The sequence below is a fragment of the Ctenocephalides felis genome, unplaced genomic scaffold (genome assembly GCF_003426905.1).
Source record: "Ctenocephalides felis isolate EL2017-DRISC unplaced genomic scaffold, ASM342690v1 CF-g0.4_SCAFFOLD_03571, whole genome shotgun sequence".
Classification (NCBI taxonomy): domain Eukaryota; kingdom Metazoa; phylum Arthropoda; class Insecta; order Siphonaptera; family Pulicidae; genus Ctenocephalides; species Ctenocephalides felis.
In genome coordinates, this window is record NW_020539725.1 from 62,801,233 (window position 1) to 62,819,929 (window position 18,697).

General features: G+C 30.2%; 1 protein-coding gene across 1 annotated transcript in view; it reads left to right on the forward strand.

Annotated features, from left to right (window-relative positions):
• The window catches only part of LOC113386460 (huntingtin-interacting protein 1-like), a 54,688-nt gene extending 40,674 nt beyond the window's left edge, over positions 1–14,014 (forward strand). The window contains exons 15-23 of the mRNA XM_026624241.1: positions 182–332; positions 1,250–1,461; positions 4,386–4,509; positions 4,566–4,773; positions 7,702–7,873; positions 7,964–8,116; positions 10,281–10,381; positions 10,652–10,881; positions 13,667–14,014. Of these exons, the coding sequence (XP_026480026.1) occupies positions 182–332; positions 1,250–1,461; positions 4,386–4,509; positions 4,566–4,773; positions 7,702–7,873; positions 7,964–8,116; positions 10,281–10,381; positions 10,652–10,881; positions 13,667–13,821 (1,506 nt within the window). The 3' untranslated portion in view covers positions 13,822–14,014. The remainder of the gene's footprint in view (positions 1–181; positions 333–1,249; positions 1,462–4,385; positions 4,510–4,565; positions 4,774–7,701; positions 7,874–7,963; positions 8,117–10,280; positions 10,382–10,651; positions 10,882–13,666) is intronic.
• The last annotated feature ends 4,683 nt before the right edge of the window (positions 14,015–18,697 follow it).

Sequence of the window (18,697 nt, forward strand, 5' to 3'; positions counted from 1 at the left end):
TAATAACATAAATTTAAATAAATAAGAGTGCAAAGGATAGAATTTACATGATAATAATATTCATAGTATGATGATTTAATATAAAATGAAAGCAAATAATAATAAAAATAAAATTAATAAATAATATAAATAAAATTTTTGAATAATAAAATATAAATGATGATGGATTTTTTTTTTGCAGACGTTAGTTGAAAAAGTAGATTGTCTCGTCAGTGAGAAGACCATCATGGAGAATGAAGTCACTGCTTTGGTGTCACAAAGGGACGAATTGGATGATAAACTCAAGGAGAGCATTGCGATTTGTGAACAGATCAAGGATTGTGTTCAAAATGGTAATAAAATTATTAATAAAATAATAAACACTGTGAAAATGTTTTTCTGTACGATCAAGCGTATTTTACATATAAACAAACCTAGAAAGAATGTTATGATAACTTGTTTTATATGTAAAATATGCCTGATCGCACAGCAAACATTATAACAGTTTTTGGTACCGAGGAAGAAGGATATGATAGCGTTGCCATGACAACGCAATGTTATCATCTATTTTACCCTAGGTGACCATATTTTTTCAAAAATTCGGGACGGGGGTAGGGGTATTTAAATTACAAAACAATTTAAAATGACAATTGCTATTTAAGGATACAATGAAAAAAGTTTTTTATGTAAATCATTTTTTATCAACAAATATTGGGGACTTCTATTTTTATATGTTTGTTTTTGCTTTTGAGCCTTGTATAAAATTCTATTCAATTTTCCTCACAATTAGTTTGTAAAATTGAACACTTGTTTGTTTATTTGCATAATTTTTGGTTTAATTTTCGTAAAACTGGAACAAAAGATCTAAATCCGGGACTAAAGCCCGGTGCACCCGACGCCAGATTTCCTGGTTAGTGCATACGGACAGTTTGTTACCTAGCAACGATATGATAAATCATTTTTTGCGATCTTGCCCGATATAGTTTACGATCTTGCCAGCCGGATTTCACGTTTAAGCCCTCTATTCACAACGGCAGTATCCCTAACATAATTTCTGTCTATAACCGTTGCCTAGCAACGTCGGAAACTGATTTCACAACATTTTCTGACCTCGAAAATTCTAAATTTTGTGTGCACCGGGCTTAATATCGCTTTTAGATAAACCCGGGACACTAGGTGTAAATCCGGGACTTCCGGTCACCTTAATTTTACCTTATTTTTTTCTATATAGCTCTATTAAATACCTTTTTTTATCTTTATTTTCCCTTAGAACAAAAACAGCGCTCAACCCTGGTGTCTCGTCTAAATGCTGCCCTGCTCCAATCAGCAGCAGACAATGTAAGGCGAGCTCTGCACGAGCTGGACGAACCGGCTGCTTCTGGTACTGCCTGCTCTCCTGATTATTTCAGGAAAACTGCAGAGGATGCTTGCGCCAAATTGGAGATGTTGGGAGAGAATTCTTTGCCTTTATCGGTTGTCAAAGTGAGTAGATAAAAATTATATTTATAAATAGGATAGTTATAGATTGGAAAAATTTTGCATTTCTCGACGTTTTGAAGGTTTCTGAACATTTTTAAAGGGCATACCTCAGAAACTAAATGGATGTATGTGTGTGTGTGTATGTACGCAATTTTAGTATTAAAAAAGGGACTCTACTGACGAGCAAACTAGTTTAGAATTAAAAAAGGGACTCTACTGACGATCAAATTTAATTTTGAATTAAAAAAGGGACTCTACTGACGAGCAAACTAATCTGGAATTAAAAAAAAGGGACTCTACTGACGAGCAAACTAATCTAGAATTAAAAAAGGGACTCTACTGACGAGCAAACTAATCTGGAATTAAAAAGGGGACTCTACTGACGAGCAAACTAATCTAGAATTAAAAAAGGGACTCTACTGACGAGCAAACTAATCTAGAATTAAAAAAGGGACTCTACTGACGAGCAAACTAATCTAGAATTAAAAAAGGGACTCTACTGACGAGCAAACTAATCTAGAATTAAAAAGGGACTCTACTGACGAGCAAACTAATCTAGAAATAAAAAAGGGAGTCTACTGACGAGCAAACTAATCTAGAATTAAAAAAGGGAGTCTACTGACGAGCAAACTAATCTAGAAATAAAAAAGAGACTCTACCGTCGAGCAAACTAATCTAGAAATAAAAAAGGGACTCTACCGTCGAGCAAACTAATCTAGAATTAAAAAAGGGACTCTACTGACGAGCAAACTAATCTAGAATTAAAAAAGGGACTCTACTGACGAGCAAACTAATCTAGAATTAAAAAAGGGAGTCTACTGACGAGCAAACTAATCTAGAAATAAAAAAGGGAGTCTACTGACGAGCAAACTAATCTAGAATTAAAAAAGGGAGTCTACTGACGAGCAAACTAATCTAGAAATAAAAAAGAGACTCTACCGTCGAGCAAACTAATCTAGAAATAAAAAAGGGACTCTACCGTCGAGCAAACTAATCTAGAATTAAAAAGGGACTCTACTGACGAGCAAACTAATCTAGAATTAAAAAAGGGACTCTACTGACGAGCAAACTAATCTGGAATTAAAAAGGGGACTCTACTGACGAGCAAACTAATCTGGAATTAAAAAAAAGGGACTCTACTGACGAGCAAACTAATCTAGAATTAAAAAAGGGACTCTACTGACGAGCAAACTAATCTAGAATTAAAAAGGGGACTCTACTGACGAGCAAACTAATCTAGAATTAAAAAAGGGACTCTACTGACGAGCAAACTAATCTAGAATTAAAAAAGGGACTCTACTGACGAGCAAACTAATCTAGAATTAAAAAAGGGACTCTACTGACGAGCAAACTAATCTAGAATTAAAAAAGGGACTCTACTGACGAGCAAACTAATCTAGAAATAAAAAAGGGACTCTACTGACGAGCAAACTAATCTAGAATTAAAAAAGGGAGTCTACTGACGAGCAAACTAATCTAGAAATAAAAAGAGACTCTACCGTCGAGCAAACTAATCTAGAAATAAAAAAGGGACTCTACCGTCGAGCAAACTAATCTAGAATTAAAAAAGGGACTCTACTGACGAGCAAACTAATCTAGAATTAAAAAAAGGGACTCTACTGACGAGCAAACTAATCTAGAATTAAAAAAGGGAGTCTACTGACGAGCAAACTAATCTAGAAATAAAAAAGGGAGTCTACTGACGAGCAAACTAATCTAGAATTAAAAAAGGGAGTCTACTGACGAGCAAACTAATCTAGAAATAAAAAAGAGACTCTACCGTCGAGCAAACTAATCTAGAAATAAAAAAGGGACTCTACCGTCGAGCAAACTAATCTAGAATTAAAAAAGGGACTCTACTGACGAGCAAACTAATCTAGAATTAAAAAAGGGACTCTACTGACGAGCAAACTAATCTAGAAATAAAAAAGGGAGTCTACTGACGAGCAAACTAATCTAGAAATAAAAAAGAGACTCTACCGTCGAGCAAGCTAATCTAGAATTAAAAAAGGAACTCTACTGACGAGCAAACTTGATGTAGGATTAAAAACGAGACTCTACTGACCAGCAAACTTAATCTAGAATTAAAAAAGGGACTCTACTGACGAGCAAACTTAGTCTAGAATTAAAAAAGGGACTCTACTGACGAGCAAACTTAGTCTAGAATTAAAAAAGGGACTCTACTGACGAGCAAACTAATCTAGAATTAAAAAAGGGACTCCACTGACGAGCAAACTTATCTAGAATTAATAAAAGGACCTTACTGACGAGCAAAAGCTAAAATATATAAAAGGAGACTTTACTGACGAGCAGACGAGTATTTCAGTTTGCTCGTCAGTTCATATAAAGTAAAATCTAGTTTGCTTGTCAGTAGAGTCCTTTTCATTTTCATGTCTGGCTAATTACAGTTGATGATGAAAAATACTAAATACAAAAATTCAAATAATGACCCAGGCTAAGCACAGTCTAAGCGCCACTCTGGTACAAATGTTTACTCAAGTGCGTTTAGACTGTTTATGTACAGGACGACTTTTACAATTTTGTGAAAACTATTGAAAAATGTGAAAATGCCGCCAAGCTAAGTACATTCGAAGTGAAAATGACGCACAGAATTATTTGCAAATGCGTTTAGACTGTGACTATACTGGAGCACTTTTTCAATTTTGTGTAAATTAGCAAATATTTTTTTTTTTGTAATTGAATTCGAAATGAAATGACGATTGTTAATGTTCTGGAGATAAATTGATTTATGATTTACATTTGGTGTGCTCAGATATAACAAGAAAATGCAAAAATAATGAAAGTTACAGTATTTGTAATACCACGTTTAAAATTTCTCGAATATTTCATTACGGTACGGAAAGTTCCAGCAATTTGCCTTAAGGCACAATGCCATACACCACTAGTTTATTTATTTATTTTATTAGGACGACGGTGAGATTTCATTGGACGATTGCAAAGACATAATAACCTGCGGACAACTCTTGTGTTCTGTAATATCCCAAGGAAAAGGAACATCAAACACATCTACAAACATTGAACTTGGAGAAAGTAAGTGCACACTAACTTTCACTTTCCCCACGTACTACTAAATTATCTTTTACTAGGGTTGCAAGAAAATGTTCGTGCCTGGGCGACTTCCCTAGCCTACACCCTGGACCAAATAGCAGCCAACCCTAACTCGACAGACAAAACTGAATTCTACACACCGTTTGTACCATCAGCTTCCAACTCTGCACTTGGTGGTGCTTCAACATCTTCAAGCGGAGAAGGGGATGTTTCTAGGGCTTTCAATGATCAAAACGGAGGCACCAGGTTTTTTTATTTATTTATAATAATATATAATTATTATCATAAGGCCAGATGCCATTCATACAATTGTTTACTACAAATTTTTATTGAATAATTAACTTATAAATTAATTTTAGTATTATTAATAAACTTAAGGGGCACAACTAGTGTAACCGCCTAAAAAAGGTGATTTTGGGAGTTTATATTAAAAAAAATACTATATCAATCATTTTAAAATTTTAGGAATATAATTATACTTGTTTTGAGAATACATAGTAAAATTTTTGAAGAAAAAACTTAAATATTTTTTAAGTTATCGTCGATCTCCAACGGTGCGACAAAAAAATGCCCTTCACTGCTGCAGTGATTCCGGCCTTCTACGTGAATGAAATAAAAAAAAAATTCTCGTTAAACTAGATAATATTGTCTGTAAAATCATCAACGATAAAGAAAAAAAATCAAAATTTGACAAAATGACAGCGTTTTTTAAAAAAAAAGTCAAATTTTACCCAAAATTTTGGTCGTTTTTGGACTGCCAAAATTCGATTTTTAATCCGATCAAAAAATCGATAGTTCATTTTACGGAGAACTATATATAGAACATGTAAAAAAAACTGATAGCGATCGGATCATTTGTTTTTGAGTAATCGATGCAGCAAATTCGCAAAATGCTGTTTCGAGAAGAACGCGTTTAAAGATAAAATGATCGTTATACTATATACTATATATATATATATACTCTTTAAATGGCTGTGACTCAAAAACTATTTAAGATATCGATTTAAAATTTTGGTATGTTATTTTTAAAGGTATAACCTATCGAAATATGGAAAAATTGAAAATTCGGTTTTTGAAAATTACACACTAGTTGTGCCGCTTCAATATCTTATATATGAAAATGGAGCTCTCGATCAAATGATTCGCTAAAACTTGAAAACGGCTAAACCGATTTGGCCAGTCTTAGTCTTGAAAAATTCGTGCCAATCAGCAGGTAGTCGGAAAGGTGAGATATTATTTCAAAATTGCGTAGAAACTTCACATTTTTAATTTGAAAATTTTTGTAGAAGCGTAATTTAAATAAAACAATGGACGGCGGCTAATACGTCAAATGTCAAACGTTTTTGACAGATGTTCTATTATGTATAATAGGATGTTTTACGTGAATATTATTTAATTGTGATTAAATTTTAGTAAATAGTTTTATTCGTAGTTTTATTTATATACAAACACGTCTGACGTAAACAAATTGACGGCTTAAAATATATTTTAAAAATATAAAGCGTTGTAATACAGTTATGAAATTATAGTATGTTACTTCTTAATATGTGTACTGAATTATAAAAATATAAAATCAAATATGTTTCTAACAAAAGAAACTAAAAAATTGCAATGCACACTTGCATACTCTTGCGAATCGTCGGTTGGATATGATATGAGAAGTACTTTTGAAAAATCTTTTAAAAATATACAATATTATACTAAAGCTATAAAATTTTAGTATGTTATTACTTAATATATGTACTCAATTATAAAAATTTTAAATCGCATATGTTTCTAACAAAAAAAGCTATAAATGTGCAACTTTGTAAACAAATGCACTCTTGCATATCTATTTCCTAATAGTTGCAAGTCCAGGGTTTGATGAGTATTTTGAAAAATATTTAAAAATATAAAACGTTATACTAGAGTTACAAAATTTTAGTATGTCATTTCTTAATATGTGTACTAAATTATAAAAATATAAAATCACACATGTTTCTAACAAAAACAGCTATAAATTTGCAATTCAGTAAAATCATGTAATAGCGCTGCAAGTGTCACTATAAACTCAAAATATCAACTTTTTTGAAATGTTTAAAATATGAAAATGCACTTTTTGGCATATTTTTCTCAAACACGGTGCTCTGAAAGATCTCATTTGTATAATTATATACTGATTGGTATTTATAAAACATTTTCTAGGTTATATTATTTTTTATTTATGTTATTTAAATTCAGAACCTAAATTTGGTATCGACCAAAGGGACATTTTGTCGAATAACATTTTCCCAGTTATAATTTTCCCGAATTTATCGAAGAATAGATAGTATTTTATGAAGGTCCGGGGTTAAAACGATCCACCACCGATGTGTCAAAAACCACTAAAGTTAGGCATTGTTTAACAAAAATATTTGAAAGTAGAGGGAAAAAGATGTATAACCCGCGATAGCCTTTGACTTTTGACTTTGCTATCGAGAGATAAAGAGTTATCTTTGAAAATCCATAATACTTTTTATTAAATTTACTTTAATTCATCAAAACTTTTCAAAAAGCAGGTCAAAGAAGAAATACTCAATTCATTTTCTATCTCTCCTCGCAGAAATTGGAAAATTTTATATAAGCTCAGTAGTATTATTTACAATTATACACAAAATCCTGAATCAAAAAAGAATCTGACAAACTTGAAACGTAATCAATATGTCGAAAGACCAAAAAAGACTTGGATTAAATGAATTATACCATGTTTTCTATTGAAAGTGTATGAAACTTTCAGTTTGATTGTAATTGACAAAATATATACAAACTAATGGGGTTTATTGTTTTTATAATACCTCATTCTATATAGCATTCAAACAGCACATCCTTACACACCTAAAGTATTAATATTTTTGATTCTCTAGAAATTTGACCGATTTTTGACTCTTTCATCGACGTCTATCATTGGTCAATTTTGCGCGACCATCGGTCAAGCCGTTTCTTTGGTATAGACGAAACAGTGTAAAATTGTTCGTCCACGTTTTAGGCCTCAATCTTGAACTGAAATTAAAAAACTAGAAATTGTTTAGAATATAGCTTACTTTGCCGGGTTAGCTAGTACATTTATAAATTTTTAAATTATTTCTAGCGACTAGCGTTTGTACATTGATTGGCACAATAACATTTTCTTTGTGTAAATTTATTATTTATTACCAGGTTGGAAGGTGTTTGCAGTTTGCAGGATCTTGTTAAACAATTGAAGGTGTTGAAGGAGTTGGCTGGTGGTTTGATGGTTAGCGATGTGGGTTTGGACGCTCTTGGGGATCAAGTGGAGGACGAGATGGCTGGCATGGATAGGGCTATTGAAGAAGCTGCCAAGAAAATTGAAGTAAGGGATAAAGGATTAATTATTCTAATAATATTTACTACTATTTACTTATGCAATATTTTAATGTATTTGTTTTTTTTTATTATTTAGGGTTTGCTCTCAGCATCTCGTACAGCAGATTCAGGAATTAAATTGGAGGTCAATGAGAAGATTTTGGACGCTTGTACAAGTCTGATGGCTGCTATAAGAGAGTTGGTGCAGACTGCCAGATCTGTTCAAGCTGAAATTGTTGCTGAAGGAAAGGTAAATAGAGACATATAACATAATTTTATTATTTTTTTTTTAACATAAATTTATAAATTTTATTTTTCAATGTGATTCACTTTACTCACTCAATATTTCACAATATTTGTTAAACAAACTCTCCAACTAAATCAAAAGGTTGCCATCAATATATTAGGTTGTCAAATATCTCCCTTCCGCTTTTTTGCTCTTGGTTTATAATACAAAAAGGCGGAAGGGAGATATTTGACAACCTAATATTTATAAATATAAATATAAATATAAATATAATTATATAAATATAAATATAAATATAAATATGAATATAAATATAAATATAAATATTAGGTTGTCAAATATCTCCCTTCATCTCCCTGTGCGTTCTCTTTACCATTTTTAATTAATACCATATTAAAATTTCTAGTAATTAATAATATTTTCATTAAAATCATACTGAATGCTGAAATTAATTAAAAACAACATATTATAAAATATATGTGTACTTTAGGTTGGTCCTTAATATGGACAATTTCGAATTTCTTTGCTCCCAAGGGCTCAAATGCTTTCAAATTAATAAAAAACAATTCTCTGAAAGGTTTAGCACTTAATATTAACTTTAAGATCGTCCGCATTCCAACCAAAGTATCTATGAAAATAACATGGGTAAAATTTCATTTGTTTTATAATTTAGCGACAAGTGAATCAAAATTTTGTGAATAACATTGTTCGCGCCATATCAAAGTGTGCGGTTATATTGATATACAAAAAAAAATCATCAATCGAAAATCATACAAAAATCAAATCAATCAATACGTTATCAAAAACAATATCGAAATTATTATAAATACGATTATAACTTGTAATTAACATAAAATAAATATTACTAGTTACAAGTTAAAGTATTTTATAATTGGCTCTTCAAAAAGTAAAATTCAATCAAACAATCATTGAAAGAAACAAACATTGTCTTTGCTTATTTTGAACATAAATAAAAAAAATTACAAAGAAAATTTTATATATTTTATAAAATAAGTATTTACTTACAAGAAACTTTGATTGGAGTGCGGACTATGTTAAAATTAATATTAAAAGCTAAAACTTTCAGATTTCTTTTTTTTTTATCAATTTAGAAGCATTTGAGCTCCTGGGAGCAAGGAAATTCAAAAATATCCATATTAAGGACCACCTTTTAATACGGACCCTTTCGAATTTCTTTGCTCCCAAGGGTTCGAATGCTTCCAAATTAATAAAAAAAAAATTCTCTGAAAGTTTTAGCTGTTAATATTAACATTTAGACAGTTCGCATTTCAATTAAAAGTTTTGTATATTTATTATTGACAATTCTTGCGCCATCTGTGATAGCAGGCTTGTAATTTTGATGGCAATTTATTACTGACAATTTGAGTGTCAAAATCACCAAATAAACTAGTGGTGTATGGCATCGTGCCTTAAGGCAAATTGCTGGAACTTACCGTACCGTAACGAAATTTAGAACTTTAGCCAGAATTATAATTAAAATCTTAGTTATTTTCGATATACAAATAAAAAAAAATTTTTGAAAAAAAAAATGAAGAGATTCTTTTCCCAAAAGCAATTTTTTTGTAAATACAAGCAGAATGTTTTTTGAGTCAATCAAATCGGATGCTTATTTATCTCAAAAACAGCCATTTTTTGCACATTTAGCTCTGTACCTCCGAAACAGCTGGACCTGCCTTTGCCAAAAACTAATCACCACTTCTCCCCATCATTACAAATTGAATGTTTTTTGGATCATTCAAATCGCACGCTCCGTTCTCTCAAAAACTCGATTTCTATTTTCTGCACTCTTTGCTCTGTATCTCCGTAACGGCTGGACCTACCTTTGACAAAAACTAATCAGCACGTTACCTCATCAATAGGAATCGAATGGTAAATGAATCATTCAAAATGAAAATTTGTATCCGCACATACACACAACACACACATCTATTTTTTTTAAGGACACACGGGAAGTTAATAAGTACACGAAACTTTAATTGAATTGCGGACTATCTAAATGTTAATATTAAGAGCTAAAATTTTTAGAGGATTTTTATTTATTAATTTGGAAGCGTTTAAGCCCTTGGGAGCTCAAAGAAATTCGAAAACGTCCATATTAAGGACTACCTTAATGTACATACAACATTGTTTTCACTTGTTAATAAAGGGCACAGCAACTGCTAAGGAGTTCTACAAGCGTAATCATCAGTGGACCGAAGGACTTATATCAGCTGCTAAGGCTGTTGCTCTCGGAGCCAAATTATTGGTGTAAGTATAATTTTTAATTTGAAAATTTGCTTTATTTGACTTAAATACATACATTGATTTTTACATAAAGATACAAATTGTATACACCTATTCTGGGAATATCATTATACTATCATAATTTAATATTGTTTGCATATATATGTATTTGTTTCAATTAACTTATATAAGTATGAAAAGAGCTATTGAAAACATACTGCCATCAAGAGGTGTAAGTATAATAAATTACCTGAGTTAGACCATTTTCAATTACCTTAATCTGTCCTTTACTAGTTCTGCAGCAGACGAGTCCCTCCAAGGTAGTGGCAAGTTCGAAGCCCTGATGGTGGCTGCTCAAGAGATTGCGGCTTGCAGTGTCCGCCTGGTGGTTGCGAGCAGAGTCAAAGCCCAAAGAGGAAGCGTGAGACTGCAGGCTCTCAAGCATGCTAGTATGGGAGTCGGACAGGCCACGGGGGCTGTTGTGGCAGCCGTTAAGAGTTGTACGCATATGGTGGAAACAGCACGTGAGTAGAAATTGTAATAGTAAGTGATAAGTGGTAATAAGAAATGTGGAAAAGATAGAACGAATTTTGGACAAAGGATGTTTACAGTTTAGAGGCTTTGTCATAAATTTTTGTGAGTTTTTTCACTTTAGAATTAACTAGTGGTGTATGGCATTGTGCCTTAAGGCAAATTGCTGGAACTTCCCGTACCGTAATGAAATATTCGAGAAATTTTAAACGTTTTCAAATATATTATTACAAATACTGTAACTTTCATTATATTTGTAAATCAAATGTAAATTAAAAAGTAATTTATCTCCAGAACATTAACGATCGCCATTTCATTTCGAATTCAATTAAAAAAAAAAATAGTTGCCTAATTTACACAAAATTGAAAAAGTGCACTCATATAGTCACAGTCTAAACGGCACTTGGCTAAACATTTGTACCAGATTGGCGCTTAGACTGCGCTTAGCGTGGGTAATTTTTTGAATTTCTATTTGCGAAACGAAATATCGAAGCGCGGGGGCACCGCGTCGCTGTATTTCGGATAAACATTGGTACGGAACCCATAGGAATGTCAACGAAATTTATACTTATTGTTAAAATCTCTATAAAATATCTGATAATTTGATGTGCATATGTCTAATGATCATTTTTGACCTCAAAATTACATTATTTGTCACTTTTTTCATTGGATCTCCAAAACCGCTGGACCAGCCATCCCAAAAATCTCCTCAGTTCTTCAATTCGTCAATAGAAATAATATATTTTTTGAATCATTCAAATCGGACACTCCGTTCTTTCAAAATCTGAAATACAATTTTTGATACTCTTTCCTCCGTATCTCCGAAACGGCTGGATCTGTCTTTGCCAAAAACTATTCAGCACATCTCCCTATCAATGGGAATCGAATGTTTTTTAAATCATTCAAATCGGATGAACCGTGTTTTCAAAATCGTTGACGAAAACTTGTATCCGCACATACATATACACTACACGCGCGCGCGCACACACACACACACATACATTTTTTCTAGTGCAGAAAATACAAATCGAGTTTTTGAGAGAACGGAGCATCCGATTAGAATGATTTAAAAAACATTAAATTCGTAATGACGGGGAGAAGTGGTGATTAGTTTTTGGCAAAGGAAGGTCTAGCCGTTACGGAGATACGGATCAAACAGTGCAGAAAATAGAAATCGAGTTTTTGAGAGTATCCGATTTGAATTATTTGAAATATATTAAATTCGTAATGGCGGGAAGAAGTAGTGATTAGTTTTTGGCAAAGGCAGGTCCAGTCGTTTTGGAGATACTTATCTATATGTGCAAAAAATTGCAGTTTTTGAGAGAACTAAGCATCCGATTTGAATGATTTAAAAAACTTTCTGCTTGTGTTGACGAAACAATTAATTTTAGGGAAAAATAATCCGAAAAAAAATTTCTTTTTGAATAATTTGAATTTTAATTTTTTTCTAGGTAAAGTTCTAAAGCTCACTTATATACTTCAAATATATAATTTTAACTTTGCAATTCTGTTTATATAATTCTTATAAATATTATACAATGTCCTTCAATTTTAAATTTGATTGATTCAGTTTTGTTAATTTACTTTTTTGTAAACATATATAAGTTACAATATTTATAAAAATCTATTTGAAAACATTTAATATTCTTTGAACATTTCGTTACGGTACGGGAAGTTCCAGCAATTTGCCTCAAGGCATGATGCCATACACCACTAGTCTATATATTTAGTTTCGTATAATAAAGAAATATAATTTTTAACTTATAAAAACTCCATAAAGAAATTGCAATAGTAAAAGTAATAATTGTTAAGAAAAGTGAGAAAAACAGAACAAAATTTGGAATTAAAAAGTCAAATATGGTAAAATTTTGAGTTGATTTTGCATATTTTGATGAACGCTGATGAAACAATTTACTTGTGGGCATGTAAACTGTCTACTATCTAATAACAAAAGGTATTTTACATTTGGACGTCAGCAAATCTAAAAATTCTATTGAAACCATCTATTAAGGTTGAAAGCCATACTTATTTAGTTGCCAATGAAAAATGTATAATTCTTCATTTATACTAATTTCTTATGATAATTAGAGAAATATATAAGATACTCTATATATATATATATATATATATATATATATATATAAAATAGATGAGATATAATTATATATAGGATACGTTTCATTACGTTTTTGTTAACGCTATTTAAATTTAATTACTTCTTAAAGCACTTTTTCAATTTTAAAATTTGAAATTACCGCCATTTGTAAAACTAGTCTCACTTCAGATCGAACACAAAAATTGTTCCTGGACGGTTTTGCATATGGCGGCAACACTAGTTGCGCCATTTGACATAAAATAACTATTTATTTGCTGTTTTTTAAATAAAATGTAGTGAAAGGTGTTAAATGTGCTTTTAGGGAGTGTTGTGATTGTTAAAAACGATTTAAAAACTACTTATTAAATAAAACTTAGGTAAAAATACATACTAGAACAGATATCATATATATTACATGATACAGTAGTTTACACAAACATTTTCATATATCATTATATATAATATAATATAACAAGATAATTTAGATGTAGAACACCTATATATCTTTAAAACATAAATAAACTTACTATTGCGCAATATTTTAAGCGCAAAACAAACTATTTGTACATAACCTCAAACATATATAATCCTTGCTGTAATTTTTTTTACTGTCCTTTACCAAACATACAACTTGCTGCGTTTTTTGTTTTTTACCATTTCTAATATATTGTTTACCCCCGCAGAGGATTTGGATGTGTCCGGTTTAAGTCTACACCAGGCCAAAAAATTAGAAATGGAGTCTCAAGTTCGATTGATAGAGCTCGAACAATCTTTGGCCGTGGAAAGGCTGAGACTGGCCTCGCTTCGAAGACAACATTACCAGTTGGCAGAAGAGTAAGAGATTTATAAATAAGAATCATTAAGATAAGAAATTATAATAATTAGTTAATTATTATGATAGGAAGGGCATAACTGACTAGAAGAGAGATTTGAAATATTTCTCTCGGTATTTAATATATAGATAAATATTATAGTTAGTGCTGAATATATAGTATTGAAATTAGTCTTGCTTAGAATATGGTTTTAGTACAATGAACAAATAACATGCTCACCATTTATTAATTTAAATTGGTAATTGATATATATATAATAATAACAACCTTTATTATTTATATATATATATTTATATATATATATATATATATATATATATATATATTTAATAGACAAGTCCTGGATTTTTGTAAATAAAAAACAATTTGTTTTTTGTAGATGTTTAATTACGACGTTTCGGAACTAGATACGTTCCATCATCAGGTTTCTTCTGCCAAAAACATTTTTTTTATATAGACTAACTCTATTAATGACGAAGAATACAGAATATTAAGTAAAAGAGTTTTTTAATATAAAGGAATGGATTATGTACCAAATAAAAGTAAAGAAAGGTATATAAAAAAAATAAAAATAAAGAATATAAAAATGATAGGAAAATAAAAAATAAAATGGAGTAGCAAAAATTATTTACATGCAATATTGATCTATATTGGAGACGGAACGTATCTAGTTCCGAAACTTCGTAATTAAGATGTTTATCTTCAAAAAACAAATTGTTTTTTATTTACAAAAAATCGGGACTTGTCTATTAAATATATATATATATATATATATATATATTACATTATTGGAATTTAAGTAAATTAATATAATCATATATTTAGTCACTATATATGTATTATCTTTATAAATCAATTAACAATTCCAATCGAAACATTCAACTAACATTATAATCTATGATCTAGCTTTAACCTAAAAGTTTTTCTACAAAATTTTGCACGCATGACAAACCTAAATGTAATTTATAAAAAAATTAACAATTGGACTTGAAAAAAATATATATTATTAGGAAGTTTAATATAAAAGATATCATATCAGTATTTAACACGTTAATAATACCATGGCATGTAAGTCAGTAGAAGAAAAGTTTTAATATAAAGCTATGTCAGTCATATATGTGTGACATACAAAATAGTGTTTTTTTTAGAAATTTTGGTAAATTTTTATTCTTTGATACATTTTTAAGGGCCGATTTTGCCGTAAAATAGACCAATGTTATGGCAAGGCCATGATACGCTCCAACTTGCATACATTATGCTTCTGAATCGTACTGAATACTGTCAAAATAACCATGGATTTGCTGTGCATTCAGGCGTTTTACGCGTAAACTGAAACGTTACTCTTATGTTATGAAGCTGGGTCAGAAATGCATTGTTATCTAACATAGTTGTTTTGACATTTGTGCAGTTTCTACGTTATGTTTTCTATCTGAGAATCTGAGAAATACGCCTGACTGCATAGCAAACCGCATGGCTTTTGTTAATTTAGTATGAAAATAATAGCCTTGCCATAACATTGGTCTGCTATGCGCCAAAATCGGTTTATAAAAATATAAAAAATGCTATTTTCTTAAATTCCTAAACTACAATACCACCCCTTTAACTAACCATTTTAAAATAAAATTGGTTCATTGCGTTCAATTATTTACTTCAAGTATTTGTTACACCAAATTTTCATTTAAATTAAATTCATTTGATTTTAGGACTCGCTAATGATTAATTTGAAAGCCAAAAATTTAAATTAGTTTATTTAATAATATAATTATTCGGAAGTAAGTTTATTTGGTACAAAAATAATTAGATACATATTTAGGCTAGGATTTAGCCAAAACGTATAACTTATAAAAAAATACACATATGTATATATATATATATATATATATATATATATATTAAGTGGTAGAGTCTTGGATTTGTGAATATTTTGTAGAGCTTCGAACAAGGAATCCAAAAAGTAAAAAAAAACAAGATTTTTTTAATAATAAACTATTTCTTTATCTATTTAGTGTCGACGTTTCGGAACTAGGTACGTTCCATCTTTAGGACATCTGTCAAGAAACATGATCTTGATAAGATTTAAACAAAGAATATGTTTAAGAAAAGAAGAAGGAGATGGATTTTTAAATTAATAAAATTGTTGAAAAAAATAATGTACAGAAATATGATAACATCAAAAAGAATCATGTTTCAAAGGTCATGTTTCTTGAAAGATGTCCTGAAGATCGATATATATATATATATATATATATATATATATATATATATATAATTAGGGTGGTCCTTAATATGGATCCTTTCGAATTTCTTTGCTCCCAAGGGCTCAAACGCTTCCAAATTATTTTAAAAAAAACCTCTAAAAGTTTTAGCTCTTAATATTAACATTTAGATAGTCCGCAATTAAATTAAAAGTTTCGTTTATTCATTACCATATATTCTTGCGCCATCTGTGATAGCATTTGTGAACTCAAATATTACGACGCTTAAAAATATTTATAATCACTTGACCTTTAATTAAATCCATAACAAAACATTTATTAAGGATTAATTTAGCATCAAAATATTTATTTAATTGGTGATGTAGATACTCAAAATATCGGTAATAAATTGCCATCAAAATTACAAGTCTGCTATCACAGATGGCGCAAGAATTTACTTAATAATAAACTAACAAAACTTTTAATCAAATTGCGGACTATCTAAAAATGTCAATATTGAGAGCTAAAACTTTTATAAGATTTTCTTTTATTACTTTGGAAGCTTTTGAGGCCTTGGGAGCAAAGAAGTTCGATAAAATCCATATTAAGGACCACCCTAATAATATACATAAATATTATTATTATTATTATTTAATAAATGTGTTTTTATTAAATAATCAGGTCGAGAGAGAGAATCGGTAAAGCGCTTTACAAAGGTGCAAAATTATGACGAATTTTTCTTTTTTTTCTTTTTGTTATTAATATCTATATTATATATAATGTTAATATTATTATGCATGACTACTACGACTATGATGATGATGAAGATGATGATGTATTTATAACCATTGTATACTATCGTTTATTACAAATTTATAAAATATATATATATTTATTACAAAACATTAATTTTTTGTGTTTAGTAATAGATGAATAGTTTAAATTTGTTTGGCGGGGCAGCTAGTATATATATATACATACACGTATATATATATATATATATTTATATATATATATATATATGTTTCTTTTCCCAGCAATAAATCCAATAAATGAAAAAACAATTTGTTTTTTGTAGATGTTTAATTACGACGTTTCGGAACTAGATACATTCCATCATCAGGTTTCTTTTAGTAAATACATTTTTTACATAGACTAACTCTATTAATGACTATTAATCTAACTATATTTCTATAAATCAAAAAATCCTAAAAAAAATCCCTTAACAAATTTTAGGAAGATTTATGAAAATCCGAATAATCGTTTAGGAGGCGGATTATCCTTTCTTACGCCATTACAGAAGAATTTTATATATTAGATATATATATACTAGCTGGCCCGGCAAATGTTATTTAGCCCTAAAAATTTTCTGTGCAATTTTTAGTATAAAAAATAGCTTTTTGTAAAACAAACATATTTCTCATCTATATTTTCATTGCATTTCATACATATATATATATATATATATATATATAAATATACACTAGCTGGACCGGCAAACGTTCAATCATCTTTCTAGAAAAACTTTAATTTAAAAAATAATTAACTGATTATGAATTTGAAAATGTGTGGTGAAAGAGGCAACTGACACAAATTATATGTATGGTTTACCCACTGCAAAGCATGCTAAATATACACGGGACATATTACATATGATAGTCATTGCAAGTGTCAGTCTAATCTGAAAATGATTTTGTTTAAATTGAATTGATAGATTTGGATAGTCAAGGTTTTGTTATATTATTATCATGCTTTTGAATTAATTTATTCATTTTTGAGCTAATATTCATCTTACAATTATGCTGTGTCATACATAAAAATTCTGGAAAAATTGTCTTGCCCTCTCCCTTTCAAGAGCAGTTTTATCTTCAGTTGTCTAATTTTTTTTTTGTGAAAATTGCTGTACATAGACTATTTACTGTGTGTGTGTGGGGGGGGGGGGCGTGCATTAATCACGTGATCGATTTTTTAAGGATTTTTCGACTCTCATTTTCCCTTTGATGATATGTGGTGATATTCAAAATTAACCCCATTCCCCAACCAATTTCACGTGTATTTTTAGTTACGAGAAAAAATTGTAAAGTTTTTGATTTTTCTTAATTTAAAATCAAGTTAAAAAAATAAATACGCGTGATATCTTTCTATAACCCTCACTCCCCAACGTGATATTTTTGGTCAAACCACCCCCTAAGATAATTTGATTAAAGAAAGGACTATTTTAAAATTGGTTTAGAGTTGTGTGTATTTTTCAATTTTGCATTATTAAAAATTCAAATTAAAACAAAATTGGTCCCAAAATTTTAAAAAATGTGACAACGGGGGTCGATGTCATTACTGCTCGATATCAAGCTGTTCCAAGAGGCTGGTAACGAACTTTTGATTCAAAGCTTATAAATCTAACTTAGGGACAGATCAATATTATGGCAAGGCTATGTTATGAAGAACTTTCCATACAAAAATATTCTAAATGTGGTTGCTGTGCAATCAGGCGTATTTCTCTCGAATAATCAAATTGAAATTGAAAATTGAAGGAACTCTACTGACAAGCAAATTTAAAATTAAAAATAAAGAATGCGGAAAAAGGAACTCTACTGACAAGCAATTTAAATTTTAAACCCAAAAAATTTACCAAGGACCCTACTGACGAACAAATCATTTCATGAACAGAAGACGGAGAAGAAAGTAT